Source organism: Sinohyriopsis cumingii, unplaced genomic scaffold (assembly GCF_028554795.1).
Source record: "Sinohyriopsis cumingii isolate HCF-2022 unplaced genomic scaffold, ASM2855479v2 utg000810l, whole genome shotgun sequence".
NCBI classification, from domain to species: Eukaryota; Metazoa; Mollusca; class Bivalvia; order Unionida; family Unionidae; genus Sinohyriopsis; species Sinohyriopsis cumingii.
The window spans coordinates 44,577-70,106 of NW_028315933.1; the positions used below are offsets into that span (position 1 = coordinate 44,577).

General features: G+C 33.8%; 1 protein-coding gene across 1 annotated transcript in view; it reads right to left on the bottom strand.

Moving 5' to 3' along the window:
* Positions 1–18,392: 18,392 nt before the first annotated feature.
* The window catches only part of LOC149773219 (Y+L amino acid transporter 2-like), a 58,830-nt gene continuing 51,692 nt past the window's right edge, over positions 18,393–25,530 (bottom strand). The window contains exon 10 of the mRNA XM_089946594.1: positions 18,393–23,316. Within this exon, the coding sequence (XP_089802720.1) occupies positions 23,228–23,316 (89 nt within the window). The 3' untranslated portion in view covers positions 18,393–23,227. The remainder of the gene's footprint in view (positions 23,317–25,530) is intronic.

The window sequence follows — 25,530 nt, forward strand, 5'->3', positions numbered from 1 at the left end:
GTGGTTGAATTGCAAAAGGTCATCAATGCCGTTTGCAGTCCCAATGGTGTGGAGAGAGCCAAGCAACCACCTAAATGACTGTTACTTCTGCTTGGTTCCTCCTCTTTCCGGCGGAATAACGAAGCGAAAGAAGTCGAGAATAGTCTACCCAAACATTCCGTCTGCATTGAGACCAGTTCCACATGGTGAGGGACTTCCTATTCCAGAACCTCCAGCAGAATATTCTCTTGATTCATCTGACGAAGACAAAGGTGAGTCGACCTGTTCTTCTCCTGGTCCATCAGCATGCAGTGATCCAGATTTTCACTGTGGTGCATCATCAACCCCACACAGAATAACACAGGAAGAACTAAATGACCTGATTCGTGATTTGGACTTATCAAAGAACAAGGCAGAATTGCTAGGATCAAGACTCCAACAATGGAATCTTCTAGAAGAAGATGTCACAATTACTGCATATCGAAAGCGCCACCAGCAATTGGAGCCTTTCTTCAGAAAGGAAAGTAATCTGATATTCTGTTCCGATATTGAGGGCCTCATGAATGCTTTAAAAATCACTCATGACCCACAAGAATGGAGACTATTTGTGGACTCTTCGAAACTGAGTCTCAAGGCTGTGCTTTTGCACAATGGAAACATTCTTCCATCTATTCCAGTAGCGTATGCTGTCCACATGAAAGAGACATACGATAACTTAAGGCAGCTACTGAATTCCATTGAGTATAACAAGTACAGCTGGCACCTCTGTGGTGATTTGAAGGTAGTTGCCCTTTTAATGGGACTGCAGCAAGGATATACAAAATACATGTGTTTCTTATGCGAGTGGGATAGCCGAGCAAGGGAAATGCACTACATGAGGAAGGAATGGACTCACAGGCAGAATGTAGCCATTGGAGAGAAGAATATCCAACACCCAGCTCTGGTTGAGGCTCAGAAAATCTTGCTACCACCCCTTCACATCAAACTAGGTTTGATGAAGAACTTCGTGAAAGCCATTGACCGGACTTTGCCAGCATTCCGATACCTGCATGAAAAATTCCCTCGACTCAGCCAAGCAAAGATTAAAGAGGGAGTTTTTGTGGGTCCTCAGATTCGAGAGCTTTTCAAAGATGACCGGTTCAACAACTTGCTGGAAGGTGACGCGAAACAAGCATGGAATGCTTTTCGCCTAGTTTCTACAAACTTCCTCGGAAATGTTAGGGCAGAAAACTATAAGGAACTAGTAGAAGACATGTTGATGAAGTATAAGAAACTTGGCTGCAATATGTCTCTAAAGATTCACTTCCTTCATTCCCATTTGGATTTCTTTCCTAGCAACTGTGGTATTGTTAGTGATGAACACGGCGAACGTTTTCATCAAGATATCGCAACAATGGAACAAAGATACCAGGGAAAATGGTCCACTACAATGCTGGCTGACTACTGCTGGACACTCCTCAGAGATGCTCCCGAACAGCTGTACAAGAGACAGGCGAAGAAATCTAAGATGTAGTCAATGACTTGATTTTTTATAGGTAGGCTATTACAGTTGACCTTTTACTATTGGAATGCATTTCGTTATGTAAACATTAATTTCTTGCAGATTACAAAAAAACTAGAGCCAATTTTGCAATTTGACTGTCATATTCGTGTTCAGCACATAAAAATTGATAAGAATTGACTAATTTTATTTCAGTAACATGACTTTTGTAAAAATTTGTTGTCCAGTGTTATGAAAGCTCTAAGCAAGATTATTTTGTTACACATATATTTGATACTTTAATATTACATTCTATCCCCTTTCTGTCATGGTTATATAAGAGTAAAATGTTTGGAGCAATCAATGTTTTTAAACGATTGCATGTTCTGCCTTTTTGTGCAAATGATATTTTCGTTCTTAATATTTTGGCACATCAACAGCGAAATTCAAAACAAGATATCATTTCAAGTCAGAGTTGCGATACAAAGTCCTCAATTTTGAATTTAAGCAAATATGTGCGAAATTTGAGTCAGTAATGGCACACGCGTCTCATTGATCTGACTTGAAAGGACTATATTGATTAAGGACCATTTTCTGCCTCCGTTTTGATGGGGAAATAATTCTTGTAAATATCATAAATTTGTGTATCGTTGTGTTATTCGATGTATAAATCATCCTATTCTGCATTAAATATACATATAAATTTATTTTTCATACCTAAACACGACCTTCGAACATGGGCTGGTATGGGAAATTTAGGAGAAAATGCTACATTTGAGCAACATGAAACTAGAAATAAGATCTAAGCGCAGGATTGCTCACACATTTTATTTACACTGAATGATTAATTTGTTTGAACATTTTTGGGTTCTCATTAACTTATGTGAGCATGTTTGCGCTAATCACTAAATCTAAAAAAATCTTGAATTTTGCTATGTATCATTGTCGTTGTTTTCCTTGTTGCACGGTACCTGCCTACGTATCGCTACGCGTGAGCAATTATTTCCTTCATTACTATATTTTAAAAAATTCCGAGAATAATAACTAGTCAGATAATTTAAAAACTATGTTATCCATTCATTTTTCTCTTTCTTCATTTATTCTAAATTGCCTTGGGAACAACGTTTTTCGAATACGCGCTGAAGGAGCATTTGGAACTATATGTAAACAAAGACAATGTGGAGTAAACATTAAATGGAATTGTATTTTTACGTTGCCAATTGTTTGCAAAAGCATGCTGTAAATAATAGGATAAATACATATATATGTTTTTTTTTATACATAAATAACAGGTTTTTTTCTTCATTTCCATCACGATACCGTTTGCTACGGTTAATTCACTCACTATTACAATGTAATTCCATACATGTAATCCTTACATGAATATGTCAATTGCCAGATGGAAATAACAGTTACAACTAGCGTATTTTTTCATTAAATTTTGTTAACTGGGTCTTTCTTCATATAGTAACAATATTAAATCTTGTAAACAAAAGCATTAACTGAGCAGACAACAAAGGATCGTCTGCAGCCATATAAATCTGCTTGTAAGAAATGTGTCACCTCATGATATACAGATTGAATAACGTTAGTGTCAATATCTCAAATGGTACAGCATTATTGTGTCAATTTGTCGCACCAATCTCGAATCCCCAAAGCTCTATGTTTTCCTTTTTTCTTCATATCCATTATATCAACAGATGTTAATTTACAGGCTTGAAATAGTAACTGCTCAAGCTTCAAAACCAACAAAAAATAGTGCGCCATTTGAAAATCATTTCATTTTTATATCATGCAAGGTAACATTTTTTATGAATATGTTATTCATCTATAATGGAACAATACAAGGGTGGCCAATCATGTCTGTATCAGAAGAAAATAATGGTATTGGAACCAGTGTTGTGAAGCGGTTATTCTTCCATAATTAGATATTATAACTTTCTTACAAGTTTATTTATATTCAAGTTTTTCATACTGAATTTTTATCACATTTCCCGGTGCACTCTTCCACATGAAGAAAAATCAATTTTAGACTAACGTACACATTTTAATCTTCCTTACTTCATCAATGTTTCTAACAATTAATGAAATTAGAAGCCATTTTCAAACAATGGGAACCATGTCCACAGTCGCGAAGGAAGCCAAGTAATTGAACTGATTTATGATTTTTTAATTGAAAATATTATTTGTATTACTTCTACGCCAAAAACTAACAATTATATGAGCCTCAGTCATTTGTAAATCATTTTATTTTTATGTTCCTAAACTTTTTCTATGTTTTGTTTTTAAATATGCATGTGTAAATCTGGTTTAACGGTGTGTTTTATTGCAGCTGTGATTGAATTTAAACAGATCTAACTTTCACTCATTTTTACAATCAGAAATTATTCTCCTAAATTTATAGCTTTATCACTGAACATTGGTCTTGGAAACGTTTGCATAAGTAGATTAATACTATTGTTATTTTTAGACTAGTTATCAACATGTTCGCCCTAATTGCTTCAGCTTGATTTTCAGCACCATGTGTGGCGTGATGACACTACATATGCACATAACAATGATTGTTAACAAACAGTTTACGGTTCTTGAAGAGAAAGCTGATCAAAAATGGTACGGGTATTGCACATTGCAGATCGTCCCCAATATATTTTACGGATCAGTATATTATATAGTTCCAAACTAATTGACATGAATGCCAACATATCGTCAAAATAATGTACTCTATCCAAACAGGTGTTTTTTAGTTGAAGCTTTTCTCTGAAAAGCAAAGTGCCTATCATGTTACATGTAAAGCATGTTTTTGAATCCATTTTCATATCAACTAATGCTTGCTTTCTGATAACTGTCATGTTTTCCTCCTAGATTCATATGTAACATGTAATGATTTCATGCTAAATAAAAAATTATATTCAGATCTCTCTGGCATTATATGTTACCGTGTACCAGTGATATACGCAACATTCCAATGTAATAATACCATCAAATATTACTACTCAAAACCCATACGACGGCCTCTTACCTGCATTATTGTGTTAATACCAAGGATTTTGGGTAAACAAAGTGCCTCCATATCCGTCCATAATTATGTATATCAGAGTATTCGTTTTTACGAATATGAACACCAGCCTGCAACCTTGAATTTGGTATCATGTACACGGTGCAGGTGACCGCTCATCCGCTAATGAATCCTTCGTATCTGCTAAAATAGTGTGACCTTTTACGTTCGTTTTGTGGATCAATTCACGTTTTGCCGATAATGCATACATGAAGACGTTTGAAGAAAAAACTCCAATTTAGTTCACAGGTGGAGTTCTCCTTGCTAAAATTTATCAATCTAACATTCTTTCCACGTACACTTCTTTTTAGGCATCGCATACTGGACATGGGTCCGTGCAAACTAGTTCTAATTCAAATGACAAATTTTGTAATTTAAAAGTAAAATTATGATCAAAGGCTAAATTTTTAAATTCTTAACTTTCACGTTCTAGGTAAGAATTCTAAATTTAAGTTCTAGATGTTTGTTCCAAGATGCAGATTTCCAAATTTTTCAAGTTAATACGGTTGAGCAGACTTTCACAAACATCTAACAGCTAAAGATATTAAAAGGTTAGACTTTTTCCAACTGTAGGCATTTTCTAGTTTTAATTTATACAGGGCGTGTCTATTCTGAATTTATATTGCCGGTTAATATTTGAATGCTGTACTTTGTCCTTCACTCAGATTATTCTGTAAGAAATAAATAAACAAGCTTCCTTTGATATGGAAATAGGCATTGGCAACGATTTTTAAAAATTGTTTACTCAGGTAATATTTAAAATCATCTTAAGTTGTTGTTTTTTGTTAAGTACTTGTAAACTATAAAATAAATTCTGACAAGGGAAAACCAGCGAGGTGATTTTCGTGTCATTTGTGATAGGATAAATATGTATGTTATTAGCCATATGCAAGAGTAGAAAAGGTTAGAGGTCGACCAGAATAACGTCTTGGTTGGGCTTTCAATGGTACGAATGGCCTAATCCACCCAATTTAAAGATATGGCGTGTCTAGTATGGCAGAATTATGCATGCAAACTTCGACGCCTATTTATCGGATGTAACAAGCCCTAATAATTAAAAAATGTCCCCGGGGAAAGAATTGGGTAGCAAGCCTTCATTATGGTAAGTTGTACATTACAAAATTAGTAATCATAATATAACATTAACCCAAAATTCTAAGTTACTCAGATAAAATGTACAGAGCCCGGGTCTATTGCCACGAAAGCACAAAAAAGCAAAATTTAACACTTCTTGCTTATGTAACAGTCTTCAAACCGTGGCATATATCCTCTCTCTCTCTCTCTTCCTCTCTCTAACTCTCTTCCTGTCTTTCTCTCTCTTACTCTATCGTTTTGTATCTGCTCTATGTCTTCCTCTTTGTCTTTCGCTATCTTCATATCTGTCTTCTTCTCTCTTAAACTCTCTCTTCTGTCTCTCTATCTCCTTTCTGTCTTCTTCACTCACTTTCTCTTAGTCTCTAACTTTTCCTTTCAATCTCTCTTTGCTCCCTCCATTTTCACTATCTCTCTAGTAGTCTCATATATACTGCCTATTCCTCTGTCTTTCTCTCTCCCCCAGTCTCTCTCTTACCCTATCCCTTACTTGCTGTCTTCCTCTCGCTCTTTCTCTCTCTCTCTCTCTCTCTCTCTCTCTCTCTCTCTCTCTTACTCTGTAACGTTTCCTTTCACTCTCTCTCTCTCTCTCTCTCTCTCTCTCTCTCTCTTTCTTGCTACCTCCATTTTCACCATCTGTCTGTTTAGAACTCTCATATATACTAACTCGTCCTCTTTCTTTCTCTCTCACTTTGTCTCTCTCCTCCTCTATGTCTTTCTCTTCCGATATATCTAATCGTCTATCTCTGTCTCTTCATCTATATTTCTCTTTCTCTAAAGCTCTTACTCTCTTTCTCTTTTTATCAGAGGTACTGGTACTCTTACTATTCTTTCTCGCCCTCTCTCTCTCTCTCTTTCTTTTTTTTTTTTTTTTTTTGTTTTCTTTTTTTGTTTTTTTTGCTCCATCCGTTTACATAGTCCGCCTTAATAGACCTCTCATATATGCTCCCTTCAGTGTTTGCGGCACACACATCACGTAATTATAAATTGTAAACATTCTTTTCTTGTAGTTTTGACGTAAAATTGAATTGTTATTTTTATTGTAACAGTACAATATGATGGTGGACATCAAGGCCGTGACAATACGTATGAGAAATGCCAGGAAGAGTATTACTGGAAGTTTATGAAACAAGATGTAATAAAATGTCAGTGACTGCGATAAATACATTAGAGTGAATCTAGGGTTAATACAAGCAGCATCTCCTCTAAATTCTATAACAGTGCCATCCAAAGTGTGGAGTTTTATTGGAATATTATTGGTCCCTTTCCAATGACAGACAATAGGAACAAATGTAGGATACAGACCACGTGATTTCCCCTCAATAACATCCACAAACCAATGAAAAGAGAGAACGTGACAATAGGACCCTGCAAGAAATGCTATCTAAGGTGACCAATGACCAAGCAACAAATTGGGATGTCTGGTTGCCCAGTACATTGTTGCATACAGTACACGTGTACAAGTATCTACCAAGGTTACGCCTTTTGAGATTATGTATGGTAGGAAGACTAGTATCATTTCTGCACCTAGCCAAAGCAGAGATTGCGACGAGTTCTCTCATGATGTGCTGGCAAACATTAAAGAACACGGGGAGTTTATAGATCAAAGTGTAACAGAAAATATTAAATACGCACCGATCCACCAGAAGCGAATTTTCGATACAATAAATAAATCCTTTAAAACCTTTCAAAAGGGAGCCCTTGTTCTTATAAAGAATGCCAATAAAATAAGAAGATCTGGATGCAAACTGGCACCATGATGGTGGGTCCTTACGTAGCAAAAGATGTTCTTACAAAGGGTAGGGTAGGACTGAAAATGCTGATATTTAGACCCATTTTAAACTTTAAATAACAAGACCAGCTATGCCAAAATCCACTAATATCAAATATCCCACAAATTATAAGAAAGCACTAAAAGAACTACTGAAAAAACATAGTAAAAGACAAGATCAAAATTCAACTCCTCCAACAACATGTAATAGAGGTAATGGTAATCCACCTAAAGTCCTTAAAAGACGAACGAGTCAGCAATTGAAAACATTGCCAACAAGACTTCCAATGAAGCTCCAGGTACTCAAGGAAAACAAAAGCTTTGATAATATCTTCAATCCACCTACATAAAAACAATGCAAAGATGGTTGTAAAAAAATGCAAATCACTTTTATGAAGCGACCAAACTATACTTTATATAAGGCATCCAGGGCCCCAACAAAGCTTCAAACTGTATCAGGTGATGGTAATTGTATGTTTAGAGCTATAAGTTGTGTAATTTCAAGACGCGAAGAGAGCTACAACGTTTACCGTAATATTATTGTCAGGTATAGGCGCTCCACAATGGTTACTAAAAATCTTGGGGCCCCGAGTGGCCGAGTGGTCTAAAGCTCTCACCGTTCCAGATCACTGCCATCTCACCTCTGTCTGCGTGGGTTCGAGTCCAAGGTTTGGCTAGCTTGGGAACGTGGGAAAGCCTGACAGAAACTTCTCATAGGTCGATGGTTCTTCCGTGGATTTTCCAGGGTTCTTCCTCCACCAGTTATACTGGCCGCTATGCATAGCCTATCTTGTGCTGAAAAATGGCGTTAAACCCTAGAACAACAACAACAACTAAAAATCTTAACAATTATCTCAACAACAATGTAAATATGCATTTAAAGAACAGTAATATAGAGTCAAAGCTTGTGTGTGAAACTGATACAGAGATTATGGTGCAGCATCACTGTCCATAGACATATATGTGTATAGTTCTAAAGGATCTAGTTCCAAAGGAGTTCATTAGTGTGATTGGTTGAGGTACCCAGCATGCTTTTCCTTGGACACTTTCACTTAAGCCTGGAATATATTTACAAAAAAAAAGAAAATGACCATTTTAATGTAGTGTTAGGTTGCAAAGAAGAAGCATAAGCATTCATTAAAAGTTGTGTCTTATTCCATGTAAGTGATTTTCGAAAGAATAATAGTCTGAAATTGTAATCTGTATTAATGTAAAGGCTCATTTGAAATAAGCCCTATGTGAGACTTTGTCAAGTGAAACAGTACATGTACATGCAGATTAGGACAGATTCCATTAACAAAAATAAACTAATTGTTTTCAGCGGGTAAAGAATCGGCTAGGTGAGATTGTCCCACCCCCAATTCCATTTGTTAAGTGATATATGTATGATATTTCACTTGTAGGTCTTAAGTGTATTACCAAAGAGCCTATCAACGAAAAGAACGTATTTGGGGGGGGGGGGGGGAATCAGCTAGCTGACTCTGCCCTCCCCCCCCCCCCGACATATTAAGTGACCCATTACATGTATGATGTTTCACAAAGAGTCCATTAATGACAAGGAACTAATTGGTTGAGGAGGGAAAGAAATAAATAGAGGGGAAACTGACTTACTGTAGGAGGAAGATATAACTAGAAGGGGAAAGAATCAGCTAGTCAATTTTTCACCCGGGAAAATTTCATCAGGGGTAAAGAACCTGCTGTTACACCGGTGTAACTACTGACCACAAGTACTACTCGTTGGGGATATATCTATTTTGTCCTTGAACTGTGATCTTTATGGAACAGTTGTAACCCGAGGAATATTACGTGTACGGTGACTTTGTCTGTGAGATGTCCAATGCATGTGGCAAATACATCGTAATTTTCAAAATTATTTCAGCACACTGTGATTTAGATTATTGAAGAATTCAAGTTAAAATCTTCTCTTTAACAAATTATATCCAGATACACATAAAGTCTCTCTGTCTTACTTTTTCAAAGGTATATCAGACCTGTAAAAAGTATTTCAAAGCAATAACTGCTGTTTACGATAGATATTGTCCTATTGTTGAACTTATAATGGGTAGTATATTTCATTGGTAACGCTTTTATTATGACCAACTACTAATTGTATTGTATTTCATTTGCAATTATTCAATATCCACTCTCTATGATTTTATTACATTTACAGCATTTATACGCCAACAATAATCACACACCCCAGCAACAAAAAGTCGTATATTGAACAATATGCATGAAGCAGATTTCAGTGGTCTTCATTACACGTTACACATTTGAGTTTTTTATTATCTGCAGCATACTTTCACGAGAATATCGTATTATTAACAATTAAATGATGTAGGACATGCTTCTATCCTGATGATAGGGGGAGGAGTAGTTTGTGATCAATATGACTCTTGTGGTAAAAGAAATGAGTCTTAATACAGTCAAATATTTTGATCTGATTCTGCAGTACTTTTAGAATCACTTACCTACCCAACCTCCACCAGATTCACCCGCCCTAAGTTGGATCACTGTGCATATTATAGATGAGATTATATGAAGCAAGAAATCCGGGTTGTCTGTATTCTCTATGGACAATAACTGTTTGAGGAAGTATCAAGCTAACAGGAGACAACTGGCAAAACTTTCCTTACTGAGCATTAAGTAACATGTTTGAAACTTATTCCGTGCTTAGTTTTTTCTTTCACGAGTGACATTGTGAAATACTTGTACTTCATATAACACGTGGGGTATATAAATTAGATCCCGAATAGAAACCGCTGTAATGTAAAAATGTGGATTTTAGCTCAATTAGTAATATTGTTATTATAGGCAAAGTGTAAATGATAGCATGTTGTTATGTATACTACCAAACACTTACCGGTGGGGCATACATTTCATTACTATACTCAGACTCAGTGTCCTATTTTGGAGCATTTCAGCAACGATTTGATAGCTCAGATGTACAATGTCCTTTACTAATTGATCACCATTTTCTCATTTTATTCTTTTTCTCTCAGACTGCGTATTTATCAGGTAACCCATCGATCACTCGGTACATGCAGTCATGTTTCAATACTGGCAAATGGCTATCTCCGTGGAAAATGGCATCTTCTGAGAAGCGGGTAAAGTCAACCAATACGTTTTACGACCAAGAACAATATTTTATTCGATTCGTTATTCTAAAATATTAACATTTTCAAAAGAAAAGTTCCCAACTTTTGATCTGTGACTAAATCATCCAATCTTGAAAACACAGTACTTGTTGTACGCAGTAAAATGACCAAATAAAACACCTCCTTGTTGATTTGTTCCTGACAAAGTGTACTATGGACGCAAACAAAACCGCAAAGTTGATTATTAGCTGGAACTTGAATGCCAGTCGGCTGGCAGCAATATTTCATGTTGATTTGAGAGCAATTTATTTCGCATCATTATCTCTCCTCTCCCTTTTTTCTTTCCAGCCACACCCTCATAGAACGATATTAGAATGTTATTATTAGATTTCTTATGTTATCCATTAATCTTAGCGCAATAAAATAATGCTCTGTTGATAGCAGTAAAATACAAATTGTATCAGGATTGTGATAGCAACGTTTTATTATATATATATATATATATACCACGAATTCTGTCAATTGTAATATATATATATATATATATATATATATATATATATATATATATTACAATTGACAGAATTCGTGGCTCGGGTTTTCACACGATTTAAAGAGTAGTATCTGCAATGATTTGTTCAAACTGATGTTTAAAATTTAGGATGTAAATTGTGAAATAAACGTGCTGTTTAAAATGTACATAAAAACTCGTGCATCGTGTGTCATGGTTATGGTTATAAACATTTATTAAAAAGAACAAACACGTCTTGACTAAAATTTACAGTATACTGAATGTTTTTTATCCACGTGACGGATAAAGGTTCTGCATGTTGAAAAAGACTAATGCTAAGTCTTTAATTCAAACTTTGTATGTGCCTTCCGACTAGATATGGAGACAACTGCATATTTATTTGCTGCTGAACAGCTAAATAAACCTGCTAGTCAATACTGATTTACTGTCTGCCAACTTTGGTAATGGTATACCCTGCGCAGATTCGAGCATCTCGCAAGGTGAATAAGCTCAGTTCATACGCTCTCTTACTCAGCGGTGAAGTGAGAGGAAAACATGATTTTGGAACTTCTTGGCGATATACGTGTTATACAAAAGACATTTTACTTATTGAAACTTTCAGAACCGAGAGATCTGGGAATCCTGTACGACTTTATAATGTTACTGACCTTAGCACTAACGTCAAATGTCAACATTAAAAAGTCACTGATCTGATAATAATTAAGTGCTGCGATGTCCTTAGCTAGATGTACTGAGTGCACCTGACTTACATAAGCAGGAGTATATGTCGAACCATTTCTTACGCTGGAAAATGTAAGAGACCAAATATATTACAATGACTAATTCAGAGGTTATGTACAATGCGCATGTGAATCCGAATCATCTGCTGACCTTAATAAGTTTAAATGGCATTATTGTCGCACTTCTTTTCCCGTACACAATTATAGTCTTCACATCGTATTATATAATTCCTTTATGATTAGCTGTGATTAGTTTGTTGTATCTGAGACCCTAAGTGATATCTTCTTCCCTGACACAAATTTTATCATCAACGTACGTTCGTCGTTACCAGTTCTATTAATCGATAAATTCAGTTTTGCGACCTACTGCCATGTCATCAATATGGAGAGTGTCAGAATTCGAGGCGTTGACACTAATTTCTTGCAGGGGTTTGGTAATTCATTGAAAGAAATTTTCCAATATTATATCCAGTGCTGTTGAAATGGCCTTTCACTTCTTATGGCTGATAAAGAAAGGGCATCTCTATGATTCTAGGCACTGCAAAAGATTTACTTTGGACGAAAATACTGATGTTGAATAAGGTCTTACAGAAAAGTTGATTTTGAATATTTTACCAAAAGGATACAGTTTATAACATGTCGAACAATGAGCAAGTCTAAATTTCTGACAAAACGGAATAATAAAATTAAGGAATAACAACGTATGTGGTTCCATGTTTCTATATTTCCTTTCAGAACAACGAGCTATATCTAAACGTCTCAAATAGTTCATTAATTCCGCAGTTGGTTGTAGTGTTTACTTGTACCCACTCGTCGACGATAAAACTAATATCTGCAAATCTTATTTTTATGTTGATATAAAAACGCACACAAAAAGTACACAGCATCTTTTTGTCTTTATAGCCAACTCCAAATATAGTTAGATGTATCTGCACTGGAACGAGTCCACTAACTCCATGGCATTTTGAACACTACTAGAACTTTCTACTTAAAAGAAACTGTTTAGTATTTACAAACTCTAGCTTTATTCCTGCTTTTATAAAATAAATGTAATGTCGTAATGTCGTTTACTTTCGGTCAGTCAGATTTCAATATCTACTGTAGAAAGCCGCAATTTCCCAAATTGAAAAATTACGGACTCGTAATCCAATGATTGCGATTCGCGCACAGGCCAGCCCGATTCGGCTGCCTCGGTGTTCTTGAGAAAGACACTTAGATCCCATCTCTATTTCATGATATAGCCAATAACGTGTAAAGAAAAACAAGGTGCCGTTACACCAACAAAACAACAAAATCAATTATTCTTGCACAAATAAAATGTTGCTGAATAGATAGAAAATCAATTAAACGATTACATATGATGATGCAAAACCTGCAATTCTGCTAGAGCGTCTCCTTAATCCAATATTTCTCCAGTAATCGTACGAATGATAAAAAATGTTCTAAAACATTGATTTTTTGGATGCTTGTGAAAGTAATTTAATTACAAAGATGTTATTTCACGATTACTTCTTTTATTTTCTTGATGGAAAATCTCCATATTATTGTTGGTTTCCATTATGTTTTTCCTTCATGTGATCATGTCTGAAATAAATTACTGAAGCAGAAGACGCCATACGTAAATATTTGTTATGTTTCAGGTTTGCTACGTCAAAGCACAATATGTTGGTATTAAGGTTCTGCATACATTAAAAAAGGTGTGGCCTTCTCAAAATCAGTACTTGTTGAATCTAATGCAAATATACGGTCCTTCCACAGATTGATGAAGCCTAAATCCGGGCACTTTTGTTTGTTTCCTGTGTGTGGAGTAGCACTAACATATGTTAGAGTATAATTCTCCATAATGATTTCATGAGAGCATGTGGAGCATGTGATTATCGCGGCTCGCCTTTGTCGCGTAACTACTGAAGTCATCGAGTATGGTAGAGTTGTTTGCAGTGTGCTTGGTAAAAGTATTCTCAGTCATTAAAAACGTTTGGCCAGTTTTATTGGTAATCGTCACTTTCGAATGTTGTTACTAAAATTTTAAACGTTTTATTGAGTACAAGGTCATTTTACTTTCTTCTGCTTTTTGTTTATTTTTTGTTTTTAACAGTCAATCATTATGTTGTCTTATAAATCAGATAAATAATCATTGGTTTTTATTTTATTCATTAGATAAATTATGCATTCCAAAAATATGTCCAAAACTAAATGAAGTTTTTGACCATTTCATAGTTGGAGTAAAACGACGCCGCAATTCTGCCCATTATTAACGGTACACGTGCAACATTTTCCAGATAACCATAAAATCTTTCAGCTGCTATTTTGTATGCTTATTAATCGGGTATTTTGCTCTTGTTGAGTGTTTATCAACTCTCTCTCTCTCTCTCTCTCTCTCTCTCCTGACAAATATTGAGTGGTCTCATGACTATACAATAAGGTACATATATTCCGTTCATAACGTTTAAAAACAATTTTGCAAAAGTGTCAACCTAACACTAGCTATTTCCTTTATTTTCCACTGTTAATTTACTTTCCATTTTTTAAATTTATCAACAGACAATCACTTCGATTTTATCGTTCTTCCTCAACGGTTTACTGTTGATCTTCTTACCATTACACTTTTTATTCTTTTTATTTTTGTACACAAATATGGCATTGGTTTCAAGAACTGTGTCTGGTGTTATGTTACAAGTTCAGGTAAATATTATCAAAGAAACATATTTTACCAAAACAAATTATTTTCCGGTTCGTTTCTACGAATTTCATCAATCTTTCATTCAGGTACCTAAAAGAATGTATACATAGAAAACTTCAACTTCAAACAGGGATTCAGGCCAAATCCTTTGAGGATAAGGATATTAGGATCCACTCACTGGCATAATTGCTGGCCTGCTTATGAAATTTGTGTAACTACCACATATTCAACCTCTGTTCACTCATTCTTGCTTGCGTCTGATAACCCTTAGTTAATTTGTTGTACAGAGCGCTTTATAATCTATTTGTAACATCAAGTTTTTCATTCTTACTATATATATATATATATATATATATATATATATATATATATATATATATATATATATATATATATATATATATATATATATATATTTAGAACGTTTCTCATTTCGTATAATAAAAATGCATTCTATCTGAAATTATTCAATTACTTGGTGTAGATTGGTATGCCACTCACTGGCATAATTGCTGGCCTGCTTATGAAATTTGTGTAACTACCACATATTCAACCTCTGTGCACTCATTCTTGCTTGCGTCTGATAACCCTTAGTTAATTTGTTGTAGAGAGCGCTTTATAATCTATTTGTAACATCACGTTTTTCATTCTTACTATATATATATATATATATATATATATATATATATATATATATATATATATATATATATATATATATATATATAGAATGTTTCTCATTTCGTATAATAAAAATGCATTCTATCTGAAATTATTCAATTACTTGGTGTAGATTGGTATGCCAAGAGTGTTTCCGATTAAAATACATTGAGGTAATACATTTTACCAGTTTGTTAGTGTTATCCCTACTGTAGAAATAGTTAAAATTGGTGCTAATAACTTGCACATAGTTTTGTTCATTTGAGGCTAACATCCCAATTTACATTTACATTACATTTTAATAGTGTACTTCTTCAAATGTAGGTTTTATTACTACACTATTGTGTGCAAGTCTTCGCGGTTCTGGTTCGGTTAGCACAAACTTCAGTTTGCCAGTTAGTTCCATAGCTCAAACTTTACAATGATATGTCGACAGATTTGATTTTATAACAGTATCAACACTTTTGTTATACTTGGCTTAGGAAGGCAATCTGCAATGACCCTAAAAAATGAAAGTCATCTGAATAGTACTTCTAACCCTTTCTTGTATAGATCTCTATACTGCTTTTGATGCCTCCATCTGAACTTAACATGAACCCAATGTATTTGTATTGATCAGTTATTTCTAACCATTATTACAAAAATAAAACCTTATCTTTTGGGATTTTTTTGTCTTTTGAAAGATATCCTTTCTTTTTTCATTTTTCTTCATTTCTTCATATGTGCCATTTATTTTCTGAACCAAAGCCATACATTATTTAGACATGCATTGCATGCCTTCTTTTGTTTCTGATACTAGCTGTAAATTATTTGATTAATTATATATCAATTGTATATTTTCAACTAAAACAGAGACATTATTATCTTCTGCAACCTGCAGATGCAGTAAAAAGTCTCTGAAGGGACTAATGCTCTACTACACGAAAAGAATTTCCAAGAGTTCAAGACAAGACCATTTCTTCCCTTTAATTGCTGATTGCTGAAACCATATATGATATCGTTTAGTGATAACAGGCTTTTAAAATTAGCTGATGTGATGGTCATATTGGATTTCAGTTCGATATCATTTTATTTTAGGACAAAGTATATATCATTATAAATCTCTTCGTAAAAATCCACTGTTACATTTATCATCCATTCTGGGGGAGAAGTGACAAAAACATTTCCAAGACATCCATAGTGGCTGTCATAGTGGATGTATGACTAACACCACTTTCATTTAAGAAATTAAAGTTTTCATATGAAGTCTACAGGTGAAAAGCCTATGTTGATAATGCCATCCATTTGGTAGGGGTAGGGATAAATCATGTCCAATATAGCCACCATGGTGGCCACACTGTAGGTTTGGCACTTTCATTTAGGACCAACTAGACACCATAAGAATGCTTCTAATGAAAACGCCCTGTCAACATGACCTTCCATTTAAGAGAAGCAAAAACAAGATTGTCATAAACATTTTACTTTGAGCTTTAGAGTTTGTAACTTTTGCAAAAGTCTGAAGAATAGTGGATAAAACAGTTTAGGTTCTAGGTAGGGGTTGAGTAAATTCACTCTCATGCTCTTTAAATTTCCACTAATCTATCCTCACACAAGAACAGAAAGATAGCAAATTTCATATACTAATGGCTGTTAGCAAGTAATATATACATGTACATGGAAATGGCTTTTCAGATCAAAATTCAGGGTTTAATGCTTTTCAACTAACCCTTGTTTTTCTTACATAAAGCTTCATAATGTAATATATTGCTTAAGCACTAAACATGCTAAAATGGAAAAGACATTTCTCCAAAGGGCCACATGATCTTAACAAGACACCATAAAAGACAATTACATATTGGATAAATACACAGCTTTATTACCCTTCATATCTATACATTGAATACAATATGATACAGGGAATTTATCTGCTGTTAGATCCTTTTCTTTAAAATAGTCATAACACCTATGTGAGCGCTTTCTATTGATATTTATTTTACACTAATAAGTGAGGTCTTGATAGCTTTAAAGTCACTATGATTGAACAAACACAAGTCAAGGTGAACAGAATCACAAAGTACCTTTTTAACCTTTTTCAAAAGAAATACAAACAAAACGCTCACGTACTGGGCAAGATATTATGTTTAACGGCCAAACAGAAAAGCAGTTGCAAAAGACATCTGGGTCGGTACAATTCTTTCCCCTGAAACGTCTTCATATGCTGTTGATAGCAAATATTTTGAAAACAACTCTTTCAAGGTTTATATATATTTTATTGCACATCAAAATCGTTGGTTCAGTATTGAATGACTTCTGTGCCATGACATGTTTATCAAAGCTGGTCAACTTCCGACAAATGTTTTTTTCTTCATTTATGCTTTAGACTTGTGCAAATGCTTTTTACTTTCAGTAATAATGGCAATATTTGTTAGCAGATGTTTACCATCTGTATAAAGATGAATGACCTTCATGCTAAGACACTTTAGGGTAACATTGCTGTCAAGTGGCATTTCAGAACAAGTCATCGAAAGTTTCTCCATCTTTGGTATTAACTGCCATATCTGATGGCAAACTGTCATCATTTGTACAAGATTTGTAAAACCCTTTTTGCTTTATGTCAAATTTAGATAATTTGTATTATCATGTTTTTCAGAAAACATGAAAAGAATTTTCTTTTTTTACCAATGACAGCCACAAATATGTATAAATGTTTTTTTCAAATGCCAATTGTATATAAAACAATGCCAAAACCTACAACACATCCTCAATTTAAAACAAAAACACTCAAAATATGTACAACTCAAAACACAATATGAATAAAAAAATAACAATACATATATCTGCATCCTAATACATTGCATAATGAGTGATGAAATTATGATGTACTAATGTATTCAAAATGTTGTTAATTATAAAATGAAATGAAAGATCATACTGCTCAAAAAACATTTTATAAACAGCTATTGTCATTTAATTTCGTAACGTTCATCAAAATCTCAATGTTCGTGCTGAAAAAAGTAAATATTTCAAATTTACAACTACTTCAGAATTTTAATTATAATGCTCCAAGTTACAGTAAAATCTGTTTTGAAAGTCCACTGCCATGAGAAACCACCTGTGTTCAGAGACCAGATTGGCAATGCATACATCTATTCATTACCGATATGGGGCATTATGAATTGTCATGGGAGATTGCTTGTCCTTAGAGACTATGATATTTTTGGCAGTCAGAGTAGTCTTTCAAGACAGGTTCTACTCTAGTAAACATTAGTTATATCAGGAAGAATGTTCATCAATAATGTACAAAAAAAGAAAGTCATTCACGGCCATTTCAACATACAACTTTGCAGTGATCTTACAAAATGTTAAACTTGAAACTTTAAGTCTTTAGATCACTATTAATTAATTAACTAATTACTAATGAAATTAACAGGCAAGGAAACCCGTTTTTAAAATACCACTCCAGAAAGGTGGATGGTATGAGCATGTTAGCATATACGTGGTCTACATTAAGCCTTGATACAGTGCAATCGTTGTGAGCTTCGGCGACAATTCCTTGTGAAATGGAAAAAATAATGTTTTTTATATATCGAAGTGTCTGTTTAATAAACAATCTCTTTAAAATGTATAGGCTGGTATTCATTTTCTTGTACACCTCTTAGTAGCAAATCTACCCCATATTAACAGTCTTTATCATAAAATATATGGGGAAAATGTACACTGTGACAATTGTGACAATTGCTGAATGAATAATTGATAATAACGCAAGTGGGTCTGATGTCACTTATCTGTATATTTGACACGTGTCTGGGTGCAAAAGAAAATTTAGAAGCACATAAGTGTTACATTGTCTGTTGAGTTTTGTGTGATTTATCTATCTGCCACTGGGGACTTGACCTTGATTTACAATGTGGTAACTATTCATATCCCACCCTTAAAGTATGTCCACTTTCTTCACATTAAAAAGGGAATTAATCTGTCCAGTCAGCGTGAATACATGGCTCTGTTACTTATCGCCTAAAGCCCTGCCATTGGAATTAATATCGGGAAACCATCTACATGTGCAACTAAGAGGAGCTGTAGTGGCTCAGTAATTAATTGCTGGAGATAATGATGTAGGTCTGAGTCCCACCTTTGTAATCAGCCTGCATCAACTACAGGATTTCTCAGGAAGTTTTAAGGTCAATGGGTTTCTTTAATATTTGTAATTAAATATGCAAGTGCTTTAGAATGAAAACATATTGGGTTTGTTATATTGTTTCCTTAATAGATTATAAAATATAAAAATGTGCATTTAAAATAATTTGCTAGTAATGGCAGTAAATACGTGAAATGCCATAACATAATACACAATACAATTTTTGACATACAAGGAACAAATGTTTCAGGCACTTTAATGTGGCAGTGTCACTGTCAAGCTCTATTTAACATAACGTTTCAGACTTCCTTTGAAACAACAGGAATTTCAAAAGTGATCATTGTTTTATAATAAATTTCTACAAACAAATTTATTAAGTTAGATATGGTTATTACAAAACAAATGTGTTTGTAAAGTTCAGTCTTTTCTTACACTTAATTAAACATGTAAAAACACTATCATACTGCGATACACTTAATGGTGTGATCCGGAGACAATTTAATTTCTTTAACTGTGAGAATATATTTCATATTTTAAAATAAATCCCCCATTGCATAATAATTAAAGTGCCCCATGGTTTTATATAGAAAAGAATTACTAAAGTGCATCTTACACATTCAACAAAATGGCTGCTTTGAATTAGTTCTCTTCTTGTTGATTTACTTAGTGACTTGAGCTTCTTGTTTTTGTGTAGTTTAATCATCTTGCCCAAGGATACAACATGGCTGTCACCAAACCCTGGTACTCCTGTATAGCAGTATAAGAACCACTGTGTATCATAATAACCACTGGTATTTTTAACATAAATCTTATACATATGTTATCAAATTATTATGATTGTGGTGGGTTACCCGTTATATTATATTTTTTATTTGTGTTCAGTTTAAATTAGGAATCTCTAATGTGTATTATTTATTGTGACTTGTTTGTTTGTTTGTTTTGTTTGTTATTAAATGCACTTTATATTCCAAAATTAATATTTAATGTTTTTAAAAAATCTGCATATTATTCTATAAATAGTCCTTATCACATGTTACTTCACTTGCTGTATTTTAACAAGAAATCTGGATCAATAGGTTGCATTCTTTTACATTATTCCGATGCTTTTGATAGAATTGCACATTATGAAAAAAAAATCAGAGTCTCTCTAGCTTTTATATCTTCATGGCATTTCAGCATCATTTGTCCAATATTAAAAGGGACCTGTACCATGACATTTTGTGTCAGAGTTTTTCACATTCTGTTTAAGAGTTTCTTTAAGATAATAATAAGGTAAATGATTTTTCTACATTTACCAACAACAATCATTTATTTAATGGCATGATAGCATCATTTGTGTAAACTTCAAAACCTGTTATGCAAAAATTCTTTCTGCAAAATTTGGCCAAACTCTGCAGAGCAGTCAGTATGAAGTACTTTGAAGTTTTGTCTGTTTTTAATAATGACAACTGTAATTTAAAATGCACTGTTATCATTTGTTAAAACATTAAAGCCCTTGTCACTAAAAGATTCTGTTAAACAATATTTAAAAATTCATTTTTAGTTTTGGATTTGTACTGATTTTAGTGATACTTGCCATATTTGATCATGGGTTGGTAGTAGAACTGAAAGCAGTCTATTTCAGGATGTTTTTGTAAAATGTTTTCATATTTTGCTTAGACGATTTTGGGAGCAAATTAAAGCTTTATTTATACGTTTCATTATATTTTACTAATGATGGTCACATTTGATAGCTGATTTGCAACCTTGAAATAAATCTGAAATACCCATTCATAGGAGGCCTTCTGTCCAGTTTGTCAAATTATGTTGATTGGTTATAGAGAAGAAATTATTTAAAGGGGGCTTTTTTGTTTTAATGATGGTTACTATATTTGGTCATGGTTTGGCATCATTTTAACAAATTTGAAACATCTTTTTGCCTGGAAACTTTATCAAATTCGGTCACATTTTCTTATGTGGAATTTGAGAAGTTGCTTATAGATTTTCCTATTGTTAGTAATGGTAACTGTACATTTTTGGACAAAAATGAAAGAGCTTCAGTTTTCATTCAAATTTAGTAAAATTGTATTCAACATTTGTTTTCACAAGGAGTTATCTCAAGTTTGTTTCTACAAAGAGAGGCAAAAGCCATACCTGATGTATTAGTTGATAAATGTGAAAGATCTTCACGTGAAATGTGTAATTCATGTAAATTGCAACTGTGAACAGATGACAAATGAAGGAAAATGGATAATGCACACACAGCAGACGGACCATACAATAAGCTCCCTTGACGTTACGGCAGGTAAATTAAAAACTAATCAAATTACCACATGCTGAAGAGCATAGACACGTATTACAAAATAAGCAAAGAAACACGAAGTTTGATGGACACACAACTGCTAATATCTGACAGTACTAAATGCAGAAGCAAAGAAACCTCAATGGCTTGGTGGTTAAGGCACTGGTTGCATGAACAACAGAGTGTGGGCTCAATCCACACACCAAGCTCTTCGATTAGTTGGGAATGGCTACTATGATGTGTCCTTTGGGCAAGGCGATTTACTGTAAAATAATATTTTTTGAATGTGTTGGTTATCTTTGGTGAAAGTTATACATGTAAATCAATTCAAGGTTCGAATCAATACACAGCATAATAAATATGTATGTATTTATACAATTTTTTCACATGCAATGCATCTTCGTATGGTGATTTCAATTTAAATTTAAAAACAATCTCTGTCATAAAATATGCAATGCATCCTAGTATGGGATTTCAATTTAAATTATTAAAAAATTTATCATGCAAAAAATGCAATGCATCTTAGCATATGATTTCAATTTCAATTAAAGTAAACTCTATCGAAACATGCAATTCACCATAGTATGAGATTTCAATTTAAACGAAAACCTCTATCATAAAAAATGCAAAGCATTTTATGGGATTTCAAATTAGATATTAAAAAATACTCTATCACAATCGGTATAATGCATCTTAGTATTTGATTTAAATTTAAATTATAGAAAACTCTATCTTGAAAAACTCGGGAGAATATCAGAATTAGCTACAAACCTTAAAAAATGCAACAGAAGAGATTCTGAAAATTATTGTCCAAAATGCATACAATCTCTGCAGTCTATCATCAGAAAAATATTTAAGATTTTGTTTTCATAAAAAGTCTCAACTTTTCTGAGTAAAACTCAGCTCAAATTTTGCATGCTGGTTATTTTTAAACTATGATGGGATAATTGCATCAAACCTAAATTCTGAAACAAGTTATTTATTTTAAGTTATAACATTGAGGTTCCAACCTTAAATTGGTTTCCAAATAAATTTCTCTGTATGAAGAGCAAAATTCTGACCCATTTACATATTCAGACTGAGAAAGTTTTACAAAAGCTCTTTGCACAGCTAATTTATTTGCACAATTTGATATATTAGCTTGATTCTATATCATGAGGAAATCATTTCAAGTAACACTATATGATCCTTATTAATCCTTTATATCACTTTTAGATTCCTGGAGAAACATAATTAGTCCATAAACCCAGAACATCACCTGAACTAATGCAATATTATCGTATTCTCCTAACATCACTTACAAATACATGTACTTTGCCATGCAGCTTTAATGCTAACAACATTGTAAATGTCAGAGAACTGAGAACCATGCCTTATGATTCTTATGCTGGTGAGATAAATACTGTATCTTTGTATTATAGTTAGAAGTCCATTTAATAACCTGAGGGTGTGAGTCTTTCCAATGTTCCTCGTTCATTCACTTTTGCAAAGAGAAAATGATCCCACAGTGACACCTATATGCAAACCAGCAACAGTACTGCCAGAAAGTGGCTGTAATATTGAGGTCTCTCTTAGATTGAGTTTAAAAGAAAATGCATTATGCTGGGTCTTGGAAAATATGGCTGTCTCATAAAGACGTATATCTTAAAGCGTGGTTGTTATATGGAGGTTAATTTAAAACAAAATTCAGTATGTTGGTACTTTGAAAATGTGGAAATCATATAATAATGCCTGTTATACAGAAATGACTCTTAGAGCTAGAGTGACTATAAATTATGATCGTCCTCAGTCAATTGTTCTGCATCATCTGGTATTACAACCTGTAATAACTTCTGTACCAGTACTGTGAGCCTGACTGCAAAAAAATATCAAGAATGTAATTAGCAAAGCAATAACACTTTCAGCATATAATTTTGTTAATAATTTTAGTAAGACCATGAAGTCCATTACTATTTTAGTTATAAAAACTATTTTTGGTAAAACAGAATACACAATATGCCATAAGCCCAAAAGTCAGGACAAACTTCTTAAAAGAATAAATCTTAACAAATACATAATAAAATATCATGTCTGACAGAAAGCAGTGCCAACATTGCAAAAAGGAAATAAGCTTGAAAGCCCAAGATTTTCACACTAGGAAAATACTTTGCGATATAATTTATAGAACCATCAGTAGTAAACCTCCTACTAGCAGGCTAAAACGAAGTAGTAATCGACTGTTACCCCCAGAAGATGCTTGTTTAGTGCAAAATAACGATTTTCATTTAGCCCTCTATTTTGGAAATGTTTCCCAATGAAAAATGGCTTTCCAGTTGTTCACTTGTACAATTTAGACCCTTCCAATTTTACCTGTCATCAACAGTTCTCTAAAGCACCTTATCTACCATAGTTATTATAATAGAAGCCTCATCCTCAAATAAATGACCGCAACCCTTATTACCATCACAAAAAGAAATCCCTACTATATTGAGGCGTATAGATTGATATATATGTATATCCATTATGGTATGTCCAAATAATTAAAACAGTACAAAAGTACTCCAATGACCGTTAGAACAACCAAAACGACTTACTTTATGAATGTTGTCAGTTCTACAATGATATGGAGTATTCAACCCTACCCCGCCTTTGGAAATTGCACTGACCCCAGTGCGTCTATTGGAATACCTACAGTAAGTAATACCACAAGTTTTTAAGTCAACATTGTCAAAGCACAGTACTATCCAGTACTTTCAGAGTCTTGGCACTTTTCACAACTTTTCAAATCTCACACAGCAAGTAGTCAGTGATAAGCTGTGCCAATGGAGAAACTCATGAGCAGCCAAACTCAGTGCATGCTCATCCACTATTTTGCATGCACTGTTTTATGTGGCAAGGTGACTTGCAAACAAAAGCTGATTACAATTGACCTTAACCACAAAAGGTAATGTGTTCAAAATCCACAGGAATTGTAATTCATGTTTACTATGTTTCCCAGAGGGTAACAATTAAGATATTCCCAAATACAGTATGCATTAATTGTAATTAACAATCAGAACATACAGGTCCAACACAAACAATGCAAACAAAAGCTTTCAACTGATGAAAAAGACGAATCAGATGTGAACAAAGAACAATAACTCTTTTTGTGAAGATTTTCTTTGATTCTCTCAAGCATTTTGTTTCTTTCTTGACAAGACAGATATTGGTACAGCTAAATGAATCTTGATTTTATCAGTATAATGAAAAGATTTGTTCCCAAAGACTCACTATGTCAAAAGACTTCATCATTTTATACTTTGATTTCATCAAATAATACAATGTGAAGAATTATACATTTATTTTAAAATGGGAATACATTATGATTGATAATTTATTCTGTTGCAGACCATACAATTTCCATTTGTTCAAAAGTGCGTAAGTGTCTGTGTTTGTAAATATACTGAAACTAATTACAAATAATAAGAATCTAAAGAAAAGAAAGAGTGCAAGGTGCAACCTTTTGCTCATTTTCAAAACATACAGGGATGGGGTTATTTTCAGAGGAAAACACTGACAATAGGAGCAGAAGCCAATGCCATTATCTTGCCTGATAAGTTTCAGAAATGAAACAAGAAATAGTAACTCAGAAGAGAAGTTAAAAAGTAGCTATCCATATATTGAATAAATGCAACGAATGGATAACCAAATAACATTTTTTAAAAATAACTAACAATGTCGTAAGAGATCCAAGTGGGCCTGAGATCACTCACCTTGCTAACATCTACCTGAATGCCAAATGCAAAGGAGTTAAACAAGAAATCTGGTTAAAATCATGCTTTCTCAAATTCAAAGGTTTTAAATTTTATGATGGTAAATTTAGTAGCAACAGCCATACTCAGTCATGGAGCATCATTATTTTTGCACACTTACAAGGCCTTATACACCAGATGATTACTGTGCAATTTTGGTCAATTTCTGATGGCCAGTGTTTGAAAAGTCATTTAAAATCTGTTTCTATTTTCAGTATAAATGGCCATATTAAGTGATGAGTCAGCATTGCTAGTGCAAAACAGCCAGCCAGGATGTTTTCTATCATATTTAGTTAAAT